Source organism: Stegodyphus dumicola, chromosome 3 (genome assembly GCF_044657685.1).
Source record: "Stegodyphus dumicola isolate Sdum_Otavi_A_Nest chromosome 3, ASM4465768v1".
NCBI classification, from domain to species: domain Eukaryota; kingdom Metazoa; phylum Arthropoda; class Arachnida; order Araneae; family Eresidae; genus Stegodyphus; species Stegodyphus dumicola.
Window position 1 is genome coordinate 45,407,487 of NC_140770.1, and position 22,880 is coordinate 45,430,366.

General features: G+C 34.1%; 1 protein-coding gene across 1 annotated transcript in view; it reads right to left on the minus strand.

The window, feature by feature from the left end:
- Nucleotides 1-2,060: 2,060 nt before the first annotated feature.
- LOC118204649 (dynamin-1-like) overlaps nt 2,061-22,880 on the minus strand; it is an 89,537-nt gene continuing 68,717 nt past the window's right edge. The window contains exons 6-13 of the mRNA XM_085812420.1: nt 20,923-21,021; nt 14,324-14,432; nt 11,013-11,216; nt 7,252-7,387; nt 6,435-6,493; nt 4,669-4,807; nt 4,181-4,261; nt 2,061-2,075 (exon numbers count right to left, since the gene is read on the minus strand). Of these exons, the coding sequence (XP_085668546.1) occupies nt 2,061-2,075; nt 4,181-4,261; nt 4,669-4,807; nt 6,435-6,493; nt 7,252-7,387; nt 11,013-11,216; nt 14,324-14,432; nt 20,923-21,021 (842 nt within the window). The remainder of the gene's footprint in view (nt 2,076-4,180; nt 4,262-4,668; nt 4,808-6,434; nt 6,494-7,251; nt 7,388-11,012; nt 11,217-14,323; nt 14,433-20,922; nt 21,022-22,880) is intronic.

Sequence of the window (22,880 nt, forward strand, 5' to 3'; positions counted from 1 at the left end):
TAGATTTAAAAAATTGACAATGCAATAAAAAGCACAATAAAAATCCAGCGCCTGAAAAACGCTTCCAAAAACCCATTGCAAAGACATATTTAGGATATTATGTAGATATGTGAAGTAATATTTTATTGCAATAATAATACATAAATGTTAACATTAGTACTGTTACCTTGTTTAATATCATGCTTCTGGAATGTCTTCTAAAACATTATCTGTACGGTTATACCCTAATTACTTACTAAAGGGAAAAGGATTATTTTAACGCCACTTGGCATCACACCTGTAACAGAAGACAGAACAAGGAAATAAAAAGGCAGAACAACAGAACTTCACCAATGGTTGTAGAAGGTATCCGGACATAATCCCGACAGCCGAAATCCCGACAAGCCAGAATCCTGACAGACGGAATCCCGACAAGCCAAAATCCCGACAGGGTCGAAATCCCGATTGTCCAATATCCTTACAGGGTCAAAATACCGACACGGGCGAAATCCCAATAAGGCCTAATGACCCCTTAACATACTTACACAGCTGCAACTAGTATATGCTTTGATAACTAGCAAATCTGAAGAAAATTACAAAAGATTATTCCAAGATTTAATTGATTTCGCTGAAGAAAATAATATTGAACTGAGGCCATCTAGAATGATTAGTGATCTAGAAAAGGCAGCTATAAATGCTCCGCGCACTCAAAATGCTGTCTAGGATTGGCACAGAAGATGGGAGACCTTAATTGGACGGGCCATGTTGGCGTTTATAACATCATAGAAGGATTTAAAAAAGAAAGGAGCATGTGGAATACCAAGTTGAATGCATTCTTCGCGGAGAACAACCAAAACGTAGGAAGGTAGATGATGACAGAGAAAGGAGAATTATGACTGTTGTGGACGATCGTGATGGAATATCTTTGTGCTATCGCTCGCAATGTGTCACTGTAAATATGTCGTTTGCATGTGTAAGTGATGTTCTCTTTTTCTTAATAAAAAGAATTTTATAAATTTTCATTTCAAATTTTAACGGTCATTTCAATTTGTTAAAAATTATTTTAAGTAATGACATAATTTTTATGATTTTTTGATTTAAACTTTTAATTAGTAATATGTAATAGTTAGTTAAAAATTGTATTTTATTAAGCTAAATTGAGTGTTTGTACTTAGATATTAACTTGTCGGGATTTTGGACAGTCGGGATTTCGACCCTGTCGGGATTCTGGACAGTCGGGATTCTGACCCTGTCGGGATTCTGACCCTGTCGGGATTTCGACCGTGTCGGGACTTTGGGTTGTCGGGATTTTGGACAGTCGGGATTCTGGCTTGTCGGGATTTCGGCTGTCAGTATTATGATCCAGACCCGTTGTAGAAGTATACATCCACCTTATTAACTGTGCAGTTCTGCCTAATTTTGATGGAGACCGCTATAGGAGACAGAAGAGTCTCTTATTCATCTTTACCTACTGCCAAACCTTCCAACAGGACGTTAGGCTTGCCAATATTTTAAAGTATCCAATGATTACATTTGCGAATATCCATACCTTCTCTCAGGGCCCAAAGATACGACAGCTGCTAACCACTATGCTGCTCACAGCGGTATAAGAGAAAACAGTACGCAGTTTGAAATCCATCAATAATAAATTAGGAGGAAACCTAATTTACTTCCAAGTAAGTAACTGAAATGACGAGGAAGAGAGAAAAAGCTCCCAAAGGCATTTCATATTTTTAAATAATCATTACAAGATACGGGATTAAAAGGAAAAGAAAATCTGAATGGATTCAGATTTTAAAGTTGCTCCAGATGGCTTGTTAAAAGTAATTTATGCTCTTGCAGAGCTCAGTTTATCTACCTGCATTTGACAGACTCCTGTTGATACACTTGTTTTGCCTTTTTAACTTTATTATTAAATATAATTTTCTTCACACTTCTGAAATATAAAATTCTACAGTTAAATCAAACAGTTTTTAAAAATGGCATATCTTTAGCCCCAAAATGGCATTATTCTCGAACTTTATTTCTGTACCGAATCATTTTTGTTGTCTGTTTCACTTTTCAAATTATTAGACCCTGGATCAGCTGATAGGTGCCTGAAATAGTTAAAAAGAATAACTAAAATAGTTATAAAACTGTTAATGTAATTTCATGGGTTCAGCTTTTTATTATTAAAAGAGAAAAAATAATTCCATTGCTTTTAAAGTGCTAAAATTGCTGATCCATTACAGTCAGATTAAATTTAAGAGAAAAACTAAATACAATTGCGTTATACAGGTTCCTGGATATGGAGTGATTGACGATAACACTTGATAAAGAATCAAAACACAATTTATTCGCCAGTATTACGCAGACCAGTTTCAGAGACACATTTACGATCGTCGAAAATTTACGACAAACACGCTGAAACAATCAGCAACACAGCCTTCAGGCTACAACGGTGAAGACAGCTTCACGGCAAAGCACTAAAGTACAGCTCTCGACTCGGTTCGGTAATCCTCAAGCTAATATCTGAACTCAAAACACTATTACTGAAGTCAACATCCTCTCAAGATACTCTCCTACCAGACGTACAGGCATCTTTACAAGTCTGGCAGCATATTCAAATTTTGTGGTCAATGGGATTTCATAAAATCAGGTAAGTTGTTTTACTTTTACATGTTTACGGCCTACAAAATGCATCGGCTTTTATTTTCAAATGAAAAAATATTTCCCAGATGTTTTGGGTAATTTTGAATATAGGTTTTTTGATATTCAAGTTGATAAAAATAAGCTGACTATTTTTATAATTTTAAATCAGAAAATTTTCCTATCATACATTGCATTTTTTATGAACTTAAAACTAGCCAAAATTTTCATATATGATATTTGGCATTTACAATAGTTGGAATGGAACTGGAAAAATACTGAATGAACAGTACCAAGAAATGTGATATTTGGCATTTACAATAGTTGGAATGGAACTGGAAAAATACTGAATGAACAGTACCAAGAAAAGAACTGAATGAACTTACATCCCGTAAAAAGTATCTGATAAAAGAAACATACACAGAATATCTCATTTAACTTAATATTGTTACGAAATGTACAGGCCCGGTAAGATGGCTTCCCAGCAATGTAGTTTTAGGGTTGCCATACAATAATACACAGAGAAGGCAAGGTTGCCAAATTTGGCGAAAAATCGCCCATTTGGCGATAAAATTGGCGATATACCATGGATGGATGGAGAACCTTCTGGAACGAAATCTTACCGGTTTAGCCCAGATTGTTCTCGAACACAAGCCGAAAGCTATATAAACCCTGCTAGTTCGCAGTCATTTGAGAGTGCTTCATCGAGAGGGCGAGTGAGAGTACCTCGTCGAGTGTGAGATAGTCAGTATCGAGTGAGTGCCTCGTCGAGAGGGCGAGTCAGAGTGTGCCTCGTCGAGCTGATAGTCAGTCATTGAGTGTGTGTGCCTCGTCTAGTGATCCGATAGTCAGTCATTGAGCGAGTTTCTCAAAGTCCAGCGCCGAGTTGATCGTTGATCGCGAAAGAGTCTCGTAGTGTATCGCGGTTAGTTCATCGTCGAGAAAGCGTGTTGAACTCCGGGAACGACTGAACCGAAGAGTCGGGAGCTGTGCTCGTGTGTCGTCGAGTGCATCGCGAGTTGTAGCGTGGAGAGTCTCGAGAGTACGTGGAGTTCCCAGAACGACCAAGCAGACTCGCGGGAGCTGTACTCTGCTTTGCAGGAAGCTGTCTCCACCGTTATTGCCTGACAGTGTAAAGGCTGTGTCGCTGATAGTTCCAGCGTGTTTATAGTAGACCTTCGACGACTGTAAAAAGTGTTGTTGGAGTTGTCCTGATTAATATTGACTAAATAAAGTGTGTTTCGATACTTCATATCAAGTGTCGTCGTTATTCACTCCAAATCTACAAACCCCGTACGAACGTGAAGGAAGAAAATAACGCAACAACTGATGTCAGAAGAAAAGAAAAACGTAACAATATATTTATATGCCGTTTAGGTACTTAGCCATTAGGGGGAGAACAGCTTAGAAATGACACACTTTATTTGCACAACTTACATTTTGAATATTAGTTTAGATAAAAATGCTTCTTTTAGCAAACAGAACACAATTTTATAAAAAATAAATAAATATATGAAATCAATTTCTATTTTTTGAAACTTTTATTGCATAAGAATAAATAATATGACTTTACCTTTGTTTGCTCAGCAGCAGAATCAATTGAAGCTCTTACCAAACAAAGTAATGAATTGGATAAATTTGGATACCTCTCTATCTGTAAAAAACATATATGGAAAAAAATGCGGGAAGATGAAAAAGGAGAAGGCAATGAGTGAGAAAAATACTTAAGAGGTTTTTAAAAACAGTAATAAATAAAAACAATTATACACAATAATTCTTCATCAACATATGATACTTAATAAATAAAAAGCAGCAATTTACATTTACTTATTTACCTTTATATTAACAGAAGCTGTTTATAAAACTGCAGAATGTCTAAAGACTCATAATTAAATATCGCAAAAAGTACCATTTTAAAAATATCACAATTATTAATAACTTATAAGATTCTTCTTGTATTGCATGCACAACTCTTTTTCGCATGTATAAAACTGAATGCATAAATATATCTCACAGACACAATACACTCCATGAAGCGATATACAAGAAAAGGGGTATTACATGACTTGCAGATTCATCAATAGCCATATTCAAAATCTCAGCTATACTATTTACAAAATTTTGCAAAGGTTCTTTGTACTCGGTCAACAATATTCCACAAGCTGCTTCTAAAGCTATAGATGGAATTGACAGAATGTTTCTAATAAAAAAATAAGAAAAAAAAAAAACATTTTAGTGGAAAAAAATAATTTTAAACGTAAAATTATATCAGTAAATTTGATCGTTAACGAAAAATTAATAAATCTGAAGGATAACAAATTTCTCTCGCATAATTATACACAACAGATGCAATTCTAAAAATTAATTAAGCATTCGTAAATGAAACATAACCTTTATACTTGTGCATACTATTTTAAGTTGTATTTCACGTATGTTCTAAAATGCAAGTGAAACATAGTTACACAATTATTTCAACATATATGATGTAATTCAATACATAGAGAAGTATAGAAATAATTTAAAAAGAATTCCAATAACTTGCACATTTTGGAACCAAGGTTTAAGCACATAACAGAATTTTGTGGATTACAGCTCATGTCTTCCTTTATTTTTATTTACCATACTCCTAATTTTCCCATTAAACTTGGATTGTTTATGCATATATAACTAACTGAGAAATACTCACAGCTTAAGAATCATTTCATTACGATACAGTATTACTATATTTTTTTTATTTCATTCAAACACAAAGAAAACAATTCCAGTACAAAGGGATTATGCATACTCTTTGATGAGAGAAAAACAATTTTTATTAAATATTTTTTTTATTTCATTCAAACACAAAGAAAACAATTCCAGTACAATGGGAATATGCATACTCTTTGATGAGAGAAAAACAATTTTTATTAAAAGAAAGGAATAAAAAATTTTGGTTTTATTAAAAGAACGGGAATAATTTTTTTTCTGTCTTTTGGCTCTTGTTATGCTTTCCAAACACAAAAAAAGTCATTAAGTGGTATTTTTATAAATATATTTTTATTTACGATCAATTGAAAAAAAATTGGTCACTTTGCAAAACAAGCTAGCTGGCAAGGTATATGTAAACTGCAAATCAGTGTCTGAAAATATTGTGGATAAATAAATTCTTTACAATGTTAACAACAGATAATTTTAAAAGGCAATAGAATATGTTCTAAAACGCAATGTTGCATCAAAAATGAAAATTATGCAGAGATTCACAGTAAATGTTTATTAGAAAAAGAAGGGCCCTCATTGCACACACTAAAATGGCAAAGTTAATTCAAAAACGATACTCACTTTCACAATCAAAGCATGCTACAAAATGTGCTTCTTAGTTTATTTTGCATTTTTAATCATGGAAAAAATTAGAATGCAGAATTTTCTAGAAACTGAAAATTTGTTTACTCACATTTAAAAGTTAGCACAGATTACATGTACTTGTGGATTTCTGCAATTCTACAATTTTTCAATCATTTACCTTCTTTTTCTACGATTTAAAGATTCATACACAGTTCATGATTGGATATTTTTATTAGCAAAGTTTAATTTTAACCTAAAATGCTATTTTAATTGTACGTGTAAATTCGTTCAGTTATTTCATTACCAAATCAAAATCAACTCTTTATCTAATAGTAAAATGCTATGATTATCTTTGATTGAAGAGTGTTAATGCTATATTTAATGCAATGTTAGTCTGCACCATATAATATAAATAAATATAAATGCAGAAATTACCATAGCTAAACACAAAATATCAGCAGGTTTCAATATAAAAAATTAGGCATGCAATTTTCTAAAGAACTTACCGAACACCATGAATATTTGCTATTAATATCATTAATTCCTCATCCGATGGAATAGGAGGCTTTAAAAAGTGAAAAAAATAAAAATAATTTTTCAGAAGAACAAAAAATAAATACATATGAATTAAACAATGACTACATAATAAATTTTCAGAGGGAGGGGATTGAAAAATTGCTTTGTCATACCTAATTTATTAAGAAATTTCCAGATTAACATAAAAGCTGTTTAAGAAAACGAGCTCGCTTACATTTTATTTGGAAATATCTTATTTACGTTAGAAAATGAATATCAGTTTTCCTTATTTACTGAATTTTACTATCTAGGTAATCAATCTAGTGTTTTTTTTTTTAATTATACACATAGATGGAACATGTATGTAACTCATGTAATGTAAATGTCCCCTTCATTTTAATGTAAAAACAGACGGAATTAAGAGCTTCATTCTTCAAGAATTAAAATTCGTATTTCTATTTAATGAAACAAGTATAGAAGTTTTGATTAAATTCCCATGTTTCTATCCTAGTCCTTTTAAATAAATCAGTCAAGGAAATGTTGTGTAAACAGCAAAGAAATTATGTGTAAACAAAATAGGTTTAGACAATATTTCTAAATGCATGTGAGATGTTTTATGAAAAATCCATCTATTTTGATGGACTTACAATGAATCTGTTGTAAAAGAAATGAAGATTAATGAAAACAATTTTTAATATGATCTTCCCAGAATAGTCTCACCGCTTCATATCACCTCTACTAGGAGGCAACATGAAGGGCAAGACAAAATTAATAGTATTTTTAATTATTATAATACAGCATACTTACCAACTTCAGACTCCTTAGAAGATCAGTATGTAATTTGTAATTGATCAGAGCGCCATACTCAATTTTTTTCATATCAATAAGTTCACAGTAACCAAATAATTTAATATGGAGATCATCTATAAACATCTGAATTAACCTGAAATATTTACGTATTTAAATTTTTTTTCTACTCAAAAGTGATGTGCATAATGACAATTCTAACCGAATGAACACAATATATTAATAAATTTTTCGTAAGGTTATTAATTATAGAGAAATTAAAAAAATATATACCTAGAGAGATATTATACCTTACACAAAATGCTGCTTATTTATATATACAGAAAATGTGTGAATGTATGACAATGAATAATAAGTTGTTACATAAAATAAAAATGCCAACGAACCAAACTCAGAAATCAGAATTTTCTATAAAATTACCGATTTATCCCCCCCCCAACAAAAAATTTTAAATAATGACCTAAATTTTAGTAGTACCTGACTGACATCTGGAAATGAAGTGCTTATTTCTTAAATGCAAATAGTACAAAAAAGTTATCATATAATAAAATTTATCCTATTATATGTACCTTCTAACATAAAAATAATATTTTATTTAGTTTATGTACAACTGCTGACAAGAGTGTAAGATTTTGCTTTCTGGAAATACTTATGCACTATCTACCAATAAGTATTTGGACACCTGTGATAGAAAAAAAAAGAAAATTTATGTTAGATCCTTCACAAGCGGTAATTACAGACCGAACTCTCCCGGGCATTCTTTCCACAAGTCCTTATATTGGTACTACTTTCTTCCACTCGGCTTGGAGAAGACATGTAATTTCTTTTGCTGATGTTAGACGGTTGTTGTACCTCTTAATTTGGCGATCCAACTCGTCCAGAGTTCAAGATCTGGGCTCTGTGCAGGCCAGTCATTGGTTTAACCCCATTGTCACCATAACGATTCATGGTCAACCTCGCGACATGACAGCTGGTGTTGTCATCCTGAAAGTAATACAAGTCCAACACATAAAACTGCCACAACGTACGAAGGAACGCAGGAAGCACACTCAAAACAGTGCGGTAGGCGTCACCGTTGAGCTTACCATGAATGTGAACCAAGGGTCCCAGTCCATACCAAGAGAAACAATCCCAGACCGTAATTTCACCTCCACTGAACTTTATTGTGAGCATAATGTATTCTGGTAGGAGAAATTCTTCAGGAAGATTCCAGACCCTGCCATCTGAATGTAAAGGGTGAACCTTGATTCGTCGCTCCACGAAACCCATTTTCATTGATAGACGGTCCACTGTCAGCGGCTGGGTATGGTTCTTCCGAATTTTTCTGATCAGCACCCATCTTTCTCTATCTCACTAGTTTCGTTGATCTGCCAACTCGAGGCATATTCCAAGAATTATCGCTCACCTTCCACTGCTGAATCACATAGGTCACTGTCAATTTTGGGTAACTTAGCTCGCTAGATATGCCCCTTAGGATCGGTTATTCCTTTGGTACCACATAATTACACCTTTCTCGGAATCAGATAACTCTGCACTTCATTGCATCTTGCATGCGACTAATGTCAATGTTGTTTCCTACACGATGTTTAACGGCGAAGGGTGTGATGTATATCATGAGAGCATATATCGGCATTTGCATGGGTTTGGTTTATGTTATTACGGCGAAGCCTCGAGATTATCTGTCTCAGGGATGCCTACGTGGAGGACTTTCTAAGGGAAACTGGCTCATATACACGTCACACATGGGGAAAACCACAAAACCGCCCACGCAGCCAGCCCGTTCGCGAGTTTCGAACCACTGTTCACAGACTACCGCTCGACCACTGGTGGGCGCATTCGCATGGGTGTCCAATTGCTAGATAGTATATTTTGTTCAGTTATTGTTATATAGACCTTCTTTTTATAATTTAAGTTATTGTGATATGAGTAAGAGTGAATGGACCGAACTACCAGTGTTCCCCGACTCTACCGCTCGGCCGCTGGTGGGCGCATTTGCATGGGTGTCCAAATACTGTAGTATATTTTGTTCATATTAATTGCTTTATAGGCCTGGTTTTGCTAATTTAAGTTATTGTGATTTGAGTAAGCCTGAATGGAAGCTTCATTCTTGCCTTAGTAACAATACTGAAAAATTCTCTCCTACTGTGACCGCAGTTTATCTATTGCAATATCAACATCATCCCTCTAAAAGCTGAATGATGTAACACTCGAACGTTGAAAAGAAATGTAGTATCTTGTATCTGAAAAGATGTATTTGCTAGAGCAAAATCTTGTGAATCTTTAGTAATCTTTTAGTTGTAAAATCACATCATTGTTGACTAGATATTTATGCAGTGTTTAATAACACATTCATCAGAAGTAAGTTTTAATCCGCAAGTAAAACTTCTGAAAGTTTTTCATTATTTCAAAATTTAAGTAGTGAAAGTTAAAGTCTCTATTACCAAATCTTCATCAATTTTTTATTTTATTTTTTTCAGTAATTAACATGACACAAAATAAGCTTGGTCTGCTTTTATCGATGCTTTGAGGAATATTAAGCTGTTATAGAAATCAGAAATCATGTTTTGGGGAGCAAATAATAAATTATCTAATTTACGTATAAATCATAACAAATGTTAAGAATTAGAGAAGGTAAAAAACACTGGAAATCATGTTGGTGAGGATACTCGATTTGTAGTGTATTTTTAATTTCTTTACTAATTTCCAGTACTTTCAAAAACTGGCAGAGTTCCATTTAAATCACTAGAGTTGGCACCTTTGCGTAATATATTACATATCAGTTTGCCAATGCCAATGAGAAAGTATTACAACGCACCTCCACATCAGAAGAGTAAAAATAAGCAGACTTGGAGAAAAACAGAGAAGATGAGGAGTAAAAGGAAAGCCTGCGTGGCTGAGAGGCAGAGGGGAAGAGAGTGGTTGAGAAAATAAAGCGGATAATTGACGAGAAAAATCAGAGTTAGTAAAAAAGGCGTAGAGAACTATTGGCAATGGCAGTAAACTTAACTGTGAGGAGCTAGATGAGTGGGTGGAGACTTGAATCACAGAGTTAGCAAATAAGGCGTAGAGAACCACTGGCAATAGCAGTTAACTTAACTGTGAAGAGCTAGAATCAGGCATCCAATCAGAATTAATCTTCAAATTCAGAGTAGGATAGCATAATTTCTACAGCTTCCATTCCTAAGATTATTTTTTCTACTTGTGATTTAACAGTTCTTCTGTAGTTTTGTAAAAATTGAAGATTATTTGGGTTCTTGAAAACATCAAGAATAGGGTCAATATTTTCTTCTTGGGTAGAATTTTTCTTGAAAGCTTCGCTGTAAGAAGAATACTTGGTAGTAAAGCTTACCGATGGAATGTCCTTTATGAGGATGGGAAAGTTAACTGCAGTTTTTGCAGGTGCCAGATTTCTACGTTCCTGTTTCCTTTTTATGTCAGCAAATCTTTTTTGAAATTCAGAACATCCTGAGAATGAATTAACGTGGTTTTGTCCGCATGAAATACACTTGGGTTGTTGACCTTCTTTAAGTTTGCAAGTAGAGCGTCTGTAGCATTCACCGCATTTGCAGCACATTTCATCACTAAAAACATCTATGTTGGGTGTGCTGAAACCGCTGGCATTTATAGCATATATCAGTTTGTTGTTAGAATTCATAGCGTGTTAAAACATTACAAGAATAAGATATCATTTAAAATGTATTAAAAAACTCTCTGTAACTAAATTCAAACCGTTAACGTTCTAAAGCAAAAGAACTACTCACTTGATCATATAAAACTGCGTACGATGCCCACCTTTCAGATTACTACTTGTCAAATTTTCAAATTCTTTCAACTGTCTGCGGAAAACATTAAGTTTCTGCGACAACTCTTTGCGAACATCTGGTAGAGAGTTCTTTATATGGGTTCTTAGCTGCAAGTTTAAAATTTTTTGCAAATAAGGTGTACCCATGCGATCAGCTATATCACTAAAAGGAAAGAAGAAGAGTATGTGACTACTCAATATGCAGCAATTAAAACAAAGCTCCAGTTCCAAATAAACAGTTTTAAAAAAAACTTTTTAAAACAAACATTAGTACTGTTAGTGAAGATTTTAAAGCTAAAAAAATGACTAAAAATTTCTTATATTATGAGCTTTACAATAAATGTCACTTAAATATAAAGGGGGAGAAGAAGGGGTGAACATGACATTTCCCCGTTTTAACAAACAACAAATTCGCTTTTTAACTGGTTCAGAAATCTTAATAACACACATTAGATGAGAGTCTGAAGAAAATTAACTGAATAGGATACGTACGAAAATGAGGGAATCTACAAACGTTAAGGGTTTTCATTATATTTTCTTTAAAAATTTAGACATTTCAAATTTTTTCCTTAAAAATGCGTTAAAAATTAAGAAAATAAGTACATAATTGAAAATTTTAAAAATCTACTGCATACCATGCTTTACGTACGATGCAGACATAAACACACATATATTAACCTAAATTTCACTTAAATTAATTATTAACGATAAGCACAATATATATATAAGAGCACTGATGGTCTTCTTTAATAATAATGTGTTAACGTTAGAAACCACCTTATTTGAAATGCCTGAAATCATAACCAATAATACATAATTTATCTTTCAGTCAGGCAAACCAGATTTTGAACTTGCAAATATATATGAGTATGCTCACTAATTTACATAATAATAAAACATGAAACAATAGTGTCAAACTCAGTTTTTTTCTTTATATTAATTTTCAGTTTTTAATTCCATGATAAGAGCTCATTCCTTAGAAATCATTCAAGTAATTTCCAAGTAAAGACTGGCTTAACAATTGATTCAACTACAGATGATTCAACTACAGAAGATAGCATTTTGAAAAATACTGCGTTGAGTGCTTAAATGCAACAAATTTTGATGCAAACATATAAAGGCCAAAAAAGCCACCAATACGTGACAATAGGTTTGTTTACTGCCTCTAGTCCCAACACTTACTGATTACTAGATTTTTAGGTTTCGATTGGTTTTCGGTTGTGGTTTCAGCATGACGGGGCTCCAGTCTATTTCTGCAATAATGTGCGTAATTACTGCAATGCCACTTTGGCCCTCAATAGATTGGATGAAGTTGACCTATCTCTTTGGCCCACGTTCATTAAATTTATCAAATATCGATTTTTTTCTTATGGTGACACATAAAAGCACTTATCTACGAGAGTCCAACTGATTCTGGTGAGGACCTCATTGCAAAACTTTCAGCGTTGCTGTTCGTCAAATACCTGCCATCTTTGAAAGGGTACGCCAATCACTCGTTAGATGGAGCCCGGCCCGTATTAATGTCGGAGGAACATTTGAGCATTTACTATAATATTATGTGAATAAAGAACGTTTTTCCATTTCCTCGGCATTTCCTGTTTTTCCGCCTACATTTCTCAATTCCGATCCCACACTGCTATAGAAAAAATGTTTCTTTATATGTATTTTACTCTCTTAAGAGTTCAGGGACACATTGTATAATAGCTGCAACCATACACAGGAATTTTTATATCATTTTGAAATGTTGCAAATAAAATATGCTATGAGTACACTTGTACATTAATTGAGTTGATAATATTTTTTTGGGGTAACAATATTTACCATGGAATGCACACAAAATAGTTTAATAACAGCAGCAAGTAATAAAAAAATCATTTATATATATATGCTATGAGTACAATTGCAGATTAATTGGCGTGACAATATTTTTGGGGGCATAACAATATTCGCCATGGAATGCGTATAGAATAGTTAAATAAGAGCAGCAAGTAATAAAAAACTCATTTATATATAGGGTGTCCCGTAAATGTTGCAACAAATGCATAGGAACTCATGCCCAGAAAACTTCACTGTACACTGCCAGTGGATGTTACAGGAGAAGGCTAGTGGAAAATGAGGATTGCCTCATTCGAGTGGTAAGTACCATACGAAGAGAATGGAACACTGTACGAACGGAGAACTTGCAGACATGCACTTAGTGTATGGAATAGCTGAGGGTAATGGACGAGCCGCTGCACAAATTTATTGAGAACGTTTCCCCGACAGATATCAACCACCCCATAGTTTGCACGTGTGCATCAAAATTTGTGGGACTACAGGTCATTAAGAATTGACAGGACAAGTGAGGGCAGGCCACAATCGACTCACTCGATCGTTAGAGAAGAAAGTGTGTTGGATACGGTGGAGAGTAATCTAAGGACTAGCATATGTGCTACTGCGTCTCAATTAAGAATGTCTCATACCAGTATCCAGCGTGTCTTGAACGCTGAGTTCTTCCACGCCTTTCGTCTCCAAAGGGTTCAGTTAGTGCTCCCCGATGATCATCCTAAATGTGTGAATTTCGCGCAGTGGTTTCTGCCAGAAAATGCCTATAATGTTAATTTCCTAGATTATGTTTTGTTCACGGATGAGGCCATATTCAATAGAGATGGCGTAATCAATCACCACAATCAGCATTTGTGGGCTCAAGAAAACCCCCACGGTGTGCGGCACCACACGGCCCAACAACGCTTCAAATTTAATGTGTGGGCGTGTTTTGTCGACGACTGCTTAATGCTGCTTGTGGAAGCCATCAAAGCTGTCGTGTATCACGATCCTGTTGTGTCTGAAATGGATCTTGTGGCAAGATTCGCCTGCCCAGCAGCTACTGTGGCAAGACTCGCCTGCCCAGCAGCTACAATCAAAGAAACTCCCGGTGTGTTCGACCATGTCCGGCAATCAATGGTCCGTCGGTGTCAGGCATGTTTGGCGTCTGATGGTGCAAATTTCGAGCATCTTCTGTAACATTCAAGTGGACTTACACCATTTGTATTCACGTCCAATAAATGTTTCAAATTATATCACTCTCTTGTTTCCTTTCCCATCTTCTACCTCTGCTACCACTAACACCTGACATTTCTGTGCATGGGATCCTATGCAATTCTTAATCCTCATGATGTGCCCTACCTCCCTTAGAAGTTTGCTGCAACATTCACGGACACCCTGTATATTGTTAACATGAAATTTAATATGTCTTCATACGAAAATTACATATGTTGATTCATTAAGTACCTGTAACATGGAGTATTTGCAAAAAAATGTCTTTCTTTTTCCAAGGCATATTGTATATCTTTCCCAGAATCAATATCCATTTGACTGCGATTCAAAACACCTACATAACCTAAAGTGCAAACAAATATGCCCTAAATATGATAAATTAAACTTCACATTTAAAATTACATTGGCATCATCAATAAAAATTCAGGATATTTTGAAAATTTAAATACTGTAAGAGAAAAAAAATCAATATTGAAATTAGGTGAGTAAAATTAAGATCGAACTACAATGAAATAACATCAAAAAAAACAATCTGTATTTATTTGGCATGCCAAATAAGAATATCTCAGTTAAAACTGCTCATTAATGCAAGTTTGGAGTTCGATGGGGAGTACTTAATCAAAAATTGACACTGCAGCCATTCATATGTTAATTTCCTCACAATTCATTTTAGTTGTAGATATTGTTTTTCAGCTTTCTCTAACTCATCATCTACTAAGCTGGCATACTTAAAACAGTTCTTTTAGGTATTTTTTGAGCTGAAAGTCAAAGACATGTTCAGCAAATGCAGCTCATCAAGAAGTTAGTTTTCAGCGTTATGGTTATATGCACAGTGACGTTATTTTTCATCACTATAACTAAATCCACTCATAGTACGGTTGACGTCGAGAAATATGATATGAAAAAATGAACATTTAATGACTGCTGTTTCTAGAGATGAAAAAAAGTTCAATTTTTCTTTTTTCCTGGGGTGTGTGTGTGTGTGTGTTTTATTTGAAATTGCAATAGTAATTTGCTGTTTATTAAATTGTTAAATTGCGATCATTGTCTATAAATATATGTTTTATAAGAAGTTTGTCTTCGTGTCTCAATATTTAATTATTTTTCTATCATTGTGAATTCTTTTAGTCTAGAAGGAAATCAGTAACGAAATCTGGCATCCGTGACCAGACAGGACATTGAAGAAAGTGAAAACGTACGTATGGCAAAAAAGTTAGTTTTGTAATGTTCCCAAGTACGAAATTAAGTAATTCGTAAGATGAAGAAAAATTCTGAAGCAATCATTTACAGTCGCATCTATTAGAATTGAATTACTTCCATAGAAACTGAAAGACGTTGATGAACTGAAAGACTTCAGACAGTTACAAGATAAACTGAGACGTAGAGACAAATTTTTCAGTTATTACTGAAATTGAAAGAAGAAATTGAATATGTAATTGATTGCAATAAAAATAAAGAATACAGGGATAAAATTGCTGTAATGAAAAGGAAGTAGACTGTAAAATGTTTAGCATTTAGAAAAACTTAATATCAGCTTTTAGCACAGGTTCTTTTTTCTACTTCAGAGAATAATGAAAAGCGAAATTTTTTGCTTCTACAGTTACAGCTGCAGAAACGTTATGGCGAAAGCAGAAATTGGTTGGGATTTTGGGTTCAGTTCAGAAAGACTGTTGATGACAAAATTCAGTGATGAAAACGACAAGTTTCAGTATTTCTTCAAGCTACAGTTGCTAGATCTCCAGCAAGAGAACTTTTAGAAAATTATTTCCCACCTAGAGCAAATTACAAAGAAGTTCTTAAATAGCTGAAGTCAAAATTCTCACACAAGGAGTTATTAGAAGAAACTGATGTATGTAAACTTTTAAATTTGATTTTGGATCAAGCCAAAAAAAATGGAACTATGTCACTGGCAAATTTATATAATATGTTAGAAATACAGCTAAGAACATTAAAAAAAGTAGATGTTAAAAGTAATACATAAGCTGCAAAGCTTTATACTCTTGTTGAATGGGCGATTCCAGAAGAGCTATTAAGAGTATGAGAACTTTCTTCTTGTTAAAGTCAAAAAAGTCATATGTTAAAAATAATCTGTCGAATTTCTCACGGTAGACACTGAAAGTGAAGAAAGACTTCACCTTACGAGAACAGATTTTCCACGTTGGAACAAAGATGTTTCTGTACCGGCCACAGCTACTTGCGTTTATGCAGAAGAGTTGGAAAAAATGAAACATTTATGTGTTTTGTGTGCTATAAGCCCCGAAATTTCATTAGAAGAAAAAAAAATCTGAAATGTTTCAGATTTTAAATTACGTCCAAAGGGGCGTTTTTTAACATTTTGTGTGTTACCTTTCTTTATTAAATATCATGTTCCTCGCACTTAAACCATAAGATCCAGTGCAACAGCAATATCGCAAAATAGTTTTAAAACGAGCATATCTTTAGAATTTCCGATACAGAGACTCACGCGCTGGAGATAAAAATGTTTTTTCTGCACAACGTTGCCATTGCTCGCTTTGAAATCCTTGAGTTTGTTAATCAAAAATTCGTCAAAGTTTTAAAAAATAGGAAATCGATCATAAAACAAATTTCAAATTTCAAATTTGGTCTTCCACATGCTCATATTCGTTGGAGGATTACGTTATTCAAAATTCGATGACTCTATGTACCGTTGTTTTATCACAATACGAGAAATATACATACATTTATGCAGATTTTTCATTATTTAATTTCTTCAAATATAATGCAGGACTCTAACATTTTGTGGCAACAGTTTGAAAAGTGAACCGACATTTATGAGTCCGACGCAAAATGCCAAAACGAAACTAATAGTCCTTCGGGATTCAAATCCCTTTGGACTAATAAGAAGTCCTTAATGAAAAAGAAAAAATAATTTTTATGCTTTTCAGAAGTAGTCATATGAATGACAAATGCAAGAATTCTGTGAACTGCGTTCTGTGCAATAATCATGTGACATATGTGCAGAGAATTCAAAACGTTCTCAGGGTCAAAAGGCGTACGGTTCCAAAGAAACCACAGCTTCAAATTAAGTTCTTTTGCCTAACCAAAAGACGCACATTATTTTGAAAACAATTTCAATGAAAATTAACCCCAATGAAAGCTTTGGTTTAGTGTGTTTGACTAAGGAGCTCAATGATCGTAATATGAAAAGACATAGTTGAGGAATTATATGTAATTTCATCAATTCAATAGACTAGTGGTCTTCAACCCATGGACCACAAGGCACGTGTGGCCTGCTGAAGTGGCCCCACTTTTGAATTTGAAGAAAAATTGAAAAATTTTAAGAAATTTTGATTTTAAGAAAAATTGCCTTGTGAGGTTTTCGTCGTAAAAAACGTTTTTTCTTTTATTCTTGATATTCAAAATATTTTATTGACATGCCTGATGTTACTTGAGATAAAAGTTTGTGAAAATGACGAGTTTTTCAAAAATTTCACTTCATTTTATGAAATTTTAAAAATAAAAAATTTGACTACGCATAAAATCTCAGTTCCATAAAAAGGGTAATCTCTAGCAGGTTTGCAAGAGACGTCAATCTTTCGTCATTACTTCGCCAAAGCTCAAGGTGCCGCATGAGTTTAGTGATGAAAAATGGTTGAGAGACTGTGTTGATATTACAGGTCATCTCAAGTGTCTGAACTACCGCTTACTGGGAGAAGATCTACTTGTTCATAATCTTTGTTGATTTGTGAAAATTAACCCTGTGGAAAGTCAGTTGCTAAATAAGAATTCCACTCACTTTCCAAAATTGATGGAGTGTGAGAAGAACTCTACAACATGGAATTCAAATAATTATGTGCAATGCATTTCAGATTTGAAAGAGGAATTCAAAAGCAGATTTTCCGATTTTCGTGAAAATGAAATTTTTATGAGAATATTCTTCTTGCCATTTTCAGTAGATGTTGGAAGTGTTCCACCGGAACTTCAATTAGAATTTATAGATTTTCAGTGTGACTCTGCAGTAAAATGCAAGTTTCTTGAAAATCGTACATTAATTGATTTTTATTCGAAGTACGTAATCAAAGACTCCAGGAATTCGTAAACATGCACCCTTTCATGTTTTCTACCTTTGGAAGTACCTACATATGTGAACAGCTTTTTGGTAAAATGAAAATCCTAAAATCGAAAACAAGATTTATTTCTTAAATTATAAAATAATAAATTATTTATTATTTCTTAAATGTTTAAGAAAGAAATAAAAAATAACTACAAATGACAAAAAAAGGACTAAATAAAAAATGAGTGCTTCCCATGAATGAACATTCATCAAATGTAAAGCTCCAGATACAACGAAAAGACATAGCACATAAAAACAAGTTTATTTAAATTTCGTTGAATTTATTAGTTCAACAGATCTTCATAAACTTGGAAACTGAGTTCCTTGGTACATGGTTAAGAGAATTTGGCAAGGTAAAATTTAAAATAAACAAAAAAGCAACCTTAGTTTCGTGTAACTTTTTTTCAGAAGTAATTGTTTTTCTTCTTTTTTACTCCTACTAAGACAAACCTTTGTCTGAGCATCTTCAACAAAAGGTTGCTTTTTAATTTTAAAGAGAATAAAACCAAGCATGCTTAATCCCATATTTGGTGATATTTTTCGGTCATTTGGCAATTTGTAAAATTAATTTTGATATACTGGCAAATGTAAATCACACTAAATGTTATTTCCCATGTTTTTGGATACAAATAAGCAAGACTTCAGCAATAAGTATTTCAACAGGTTTTCATCCGCAGAGAACCCGTTGGCGCTTCGGGAAAGAACCCGTTGGCGCCGTCGCATTTTTACTCGCCAAGCTCGCGGTTCATCGACGATGATCCGAGCCGTAAACAGATTCTTTGCCGTAAACGTGATTTTTAGTGCATGTAAATTCAAATTATCAAACAAAACAATATATTAAGCATGTGGTAGTAAAAATTCACAGATAATAAGCATGTAGATGTAAAAGTAACCGGTTAAACGTGATATATTCATTTAAAAATATAAATTAGTATAATTGTACTGAAATTAACCGGTTAAACGCGATAAACGAAAAAAAATTGTCTTAAATTCCAGTTAACACAGAAAACAATATATTCCTTACACCAGCAGTGGTTTGCTAATTTTGATAACCATGGTGATGCATCAAACTATTCTGTCATCTTAGATAATCAATAATATTTTTGATTTCAATTTAATCATCTATTTATGTCACACCTGCCATCGTCTGAAAGGTTATTGTTAGAAAAGCATTAACATTATCTCGTTAAAATTTTACGCCATCAAAATTGATTTATTCTCATAATTTTAGATGACAATAACTAATAATAAAAATAGCATTATTTATTTATTTAAAATGCACATACACATTTTTGCGGCCTACGGAAACAAATTATTTTAGAGGTTGGAAACCTCATGATTTTGCTCATGGTTCTTAAGAGCTGTTAATAATTAAGAACACAACGTGAACAGCCTTGTTACAAATTAGCATTCACCCCTCCCGCCGTATTTTCCTCCTTTCATCCCCGAGGAGAACCGGCATCTATCTACGAAAATAGTATTTCTATCTATTCATTGTTAAAAAATTCAGAAAAAATAATAATAAATAAGAGAAGAATAATATAAATCTGCAAATGCGAACAACAACAGTGATAATTCAACAAAATGAACGCAAAAGGAATGGTTGCAAACTTCGAACAAGCGAATAGGATAAATCTGCTGGGTTACCAGTTTTGAACTATTATCGCCAAAGTTGGCGATGTTTACATTTACCGGGTTCTCTGCGGAAGTGCTTCCATTTCAATAACAATATTAAAATTATGGCATTAACTGCAATTATATTAGGTGGCTTCGATTATACGGAGCAGGAATATATATGAAAGATTTCAAAGATTTAGTCAAACAAACGATCTACCACTCACGAGAACTACTCTCACCAGTATCACTCATAGAGCATTTTTGACAATGAGAAACTGTCACCAAACAGTGGGATTTAGCACCAGTAATCATTACGTGTGACAACACACACACAATCGTAAGATCTTTACCTTGATTTTATGTAAATCTGATTAATTCTAAAAAATATGGTTTACTTTTTTTTCTGAGAATGATATAAGTTAGCAGCTAGAGAGCTGTATTTAAGGTGCAATAAACATTAAAATACCTCATTTGACCAGCATAAATATTCTCGAAATCACAATATTCTATTAACGATGAGAACTGCTGTTACTAATTTGCTTTGTCATATGTTGACAAAAGAATTTTCCTTATTAACAAATTTTTTGACTTAAATTAATGGGCATTCTTTTCATGAATTTTGTCACTGACTGGAAATTAGTAAACAGAGTTTGTTCTCTGAAATCAAACCAAAGTTATATCATACAATTCTTTATATGGCTAAAAAAGTTTTTCCTTTAAATGTTTTGATTTAATTTTAACGCAAAGAAAATAGCTCAGCTTCTCTCCAAGGAGAATTTATTTTCCATCTTTACATTCCCTTCACTTGATAACAACATTCTAACCCCGCACACTGAAATATATCTACTTATATTTTGCTATCAGATTAAATTAACTTTACTCTGAGCACATAAATATGCTGACAGATCAACATAAAGCTCAACAGTTAAAAAACTATTGTATTACATGCAGATAAATTAATCACATCACTCAGAAGAATTTTATCATGCGCTTCTACCATGCTAATTTTGTCATGCATTAATAAACTGACAATAGAAATTAGACAATATAGTTAATGCATAAGGAAAAACACAAACTGTTAACAAGAAATAATTGAAAAAAATATCAATTCAATTTTAAAATATCAGTAATTAAGTGCAACCTCTACTAAGATAAATCTTTTTGTTATCCAGAATATCACGAGCATCTGTTCCAGAATCCATCAGGTCTAGCTTTGTCAATACACCTATTGTTCTGTCCCCTGAAAAAAGAAAGTATAATCTCAATTTTATAATGAAATATTACTTTACAGTTTTTTTTTTCAAAGAACTTCAGAAATGGTTAAGTATTTTTTTTACACAGAAATCATTCAAAGAATTTCTAGTTTTGCTGCGCAGATCTAAGTACTTATTTCTCTTTTAAATGAAACAAAGACAACAGCTTTAAACATTAATTTATTAGCCCAAATTGGCGTTACTCCAGAAGGGCTATTACTCTCCATTTTGGGTTGAATCACTATGAAAATCTGAATCACTTTTCAAATTGTTGCCACCAAATATTACGCCCTGCATTATATTTAAAGAAATGAAATAATCAAGAATTTTTATGAATGTATGTATGTATGTATGTTTCTCAGGGACGTCTTTAAGACTTCTTGAGGTCCTGGGCCCCTATGCTAAAGTAGGCTCCACCTCCGTCCCTTTTATTTCAATATTTAATTAATAAGTTTAATAAAAGCAATCAATAATGAAATGAAGTTTTATTACAAAATTCTTTTTCTACATATTAAATTTGCGAAATCGTTAATTGTTTCTTCAAAATCAACTGCTAATAATATTTCATTTTCAATATTCATCTAACTTAAATTATTCAAACGAGATTGAGTCACACGATTTCTTAATTCATTTTTGACCAGTATGAATTTTGAAAATGAAACTGTGAACAGTCTTTTATTATACATGCATATATCGAGTGTACTGGTACCAATCCCAGTCTCTACATTCAACAAGCGTTCTTCATCGTCATCCGCGAAATTATATTTCTTATAAATCTTCCTTTCTTCCATGTCTTCTCCTTGTTTTCCCTCAGATATATGTCTAAACAGCTTATCTGAATGGAAAAAAAATGATGGAGGTATATCCATGTCCCAACCAGAAGGTTTCGTAACTTTTCAAGACAAATTTTGCAATCTAAAGAAGTCAATCGTCGGACGTAAGGTAGGTAGCACATGCGCAGATATGCAGGTAGACGTAATGGGGGAGTGTCTGAGTAGTATAAAGCATGTTGCCGGTGTAAGATCAGTATTTCTGACAAAGAGATTGCACGCCGTATATCAGTTAAAATCACGCCGAGTTGCTGCCTCAGCGAGAAATGGCGAATAATCAATCTGTTAGACGACATCTGGATGCTTTTACCCGAGGTCGAATCATTGGGAAGTTGGAAGAAGGCCGCAGTGTGACAAGTGTGGCTGCAGAATTCGGAATTGCTCACAGCATCGTTTTACGACTTTGGAGACAATTTCAAACTACAGGAACAGCTATCCGGGGGTTTAGTAGTGGTCGTCCACGAGGAACCACACCCGCAGATGACCGGTATATTGCCTTACAGGCCAAAAGAAACAGGCGCCACACAGCGGGAGAAATCGCTAGACACACGACACAGGCGACTGGACGACCGATATCGCGTTTTACCGTGGCCAGAAGACTGCACGGTGGTGGTCTGTTTGCACGACGCCCTGTACGGTGTGTACTTCTAACGCCTGCTCATCGGAGAAGGCGTTCTCTGTGGTGCCGGGAACACCGGAATTGGAGAGACAATGAATGGGGACAAGCACTCTTTACAGATGAGAGCAGATTCAGTCTGAGTAGCGATTCTCATCGCATACTCATCTGGAGAAAGCAGGGAAGCCGCAATCATCCCTCGAACATTATTGAAAGGGACAGGTATGGAGGTGGCGGTGTTCTCGTTTGGGGAGGCATCATGCTTGGTAGTCGTACAGACCTTCACATCTTCGACGCAGGTTCAGGCAAGTTATTGTAACGAGATTCTTCTTCCATATGTGCGTCTTTTTAGAGGCGCTATGGGTCCGCAGTTCCTTTTCATGGACGACAATGCACCATG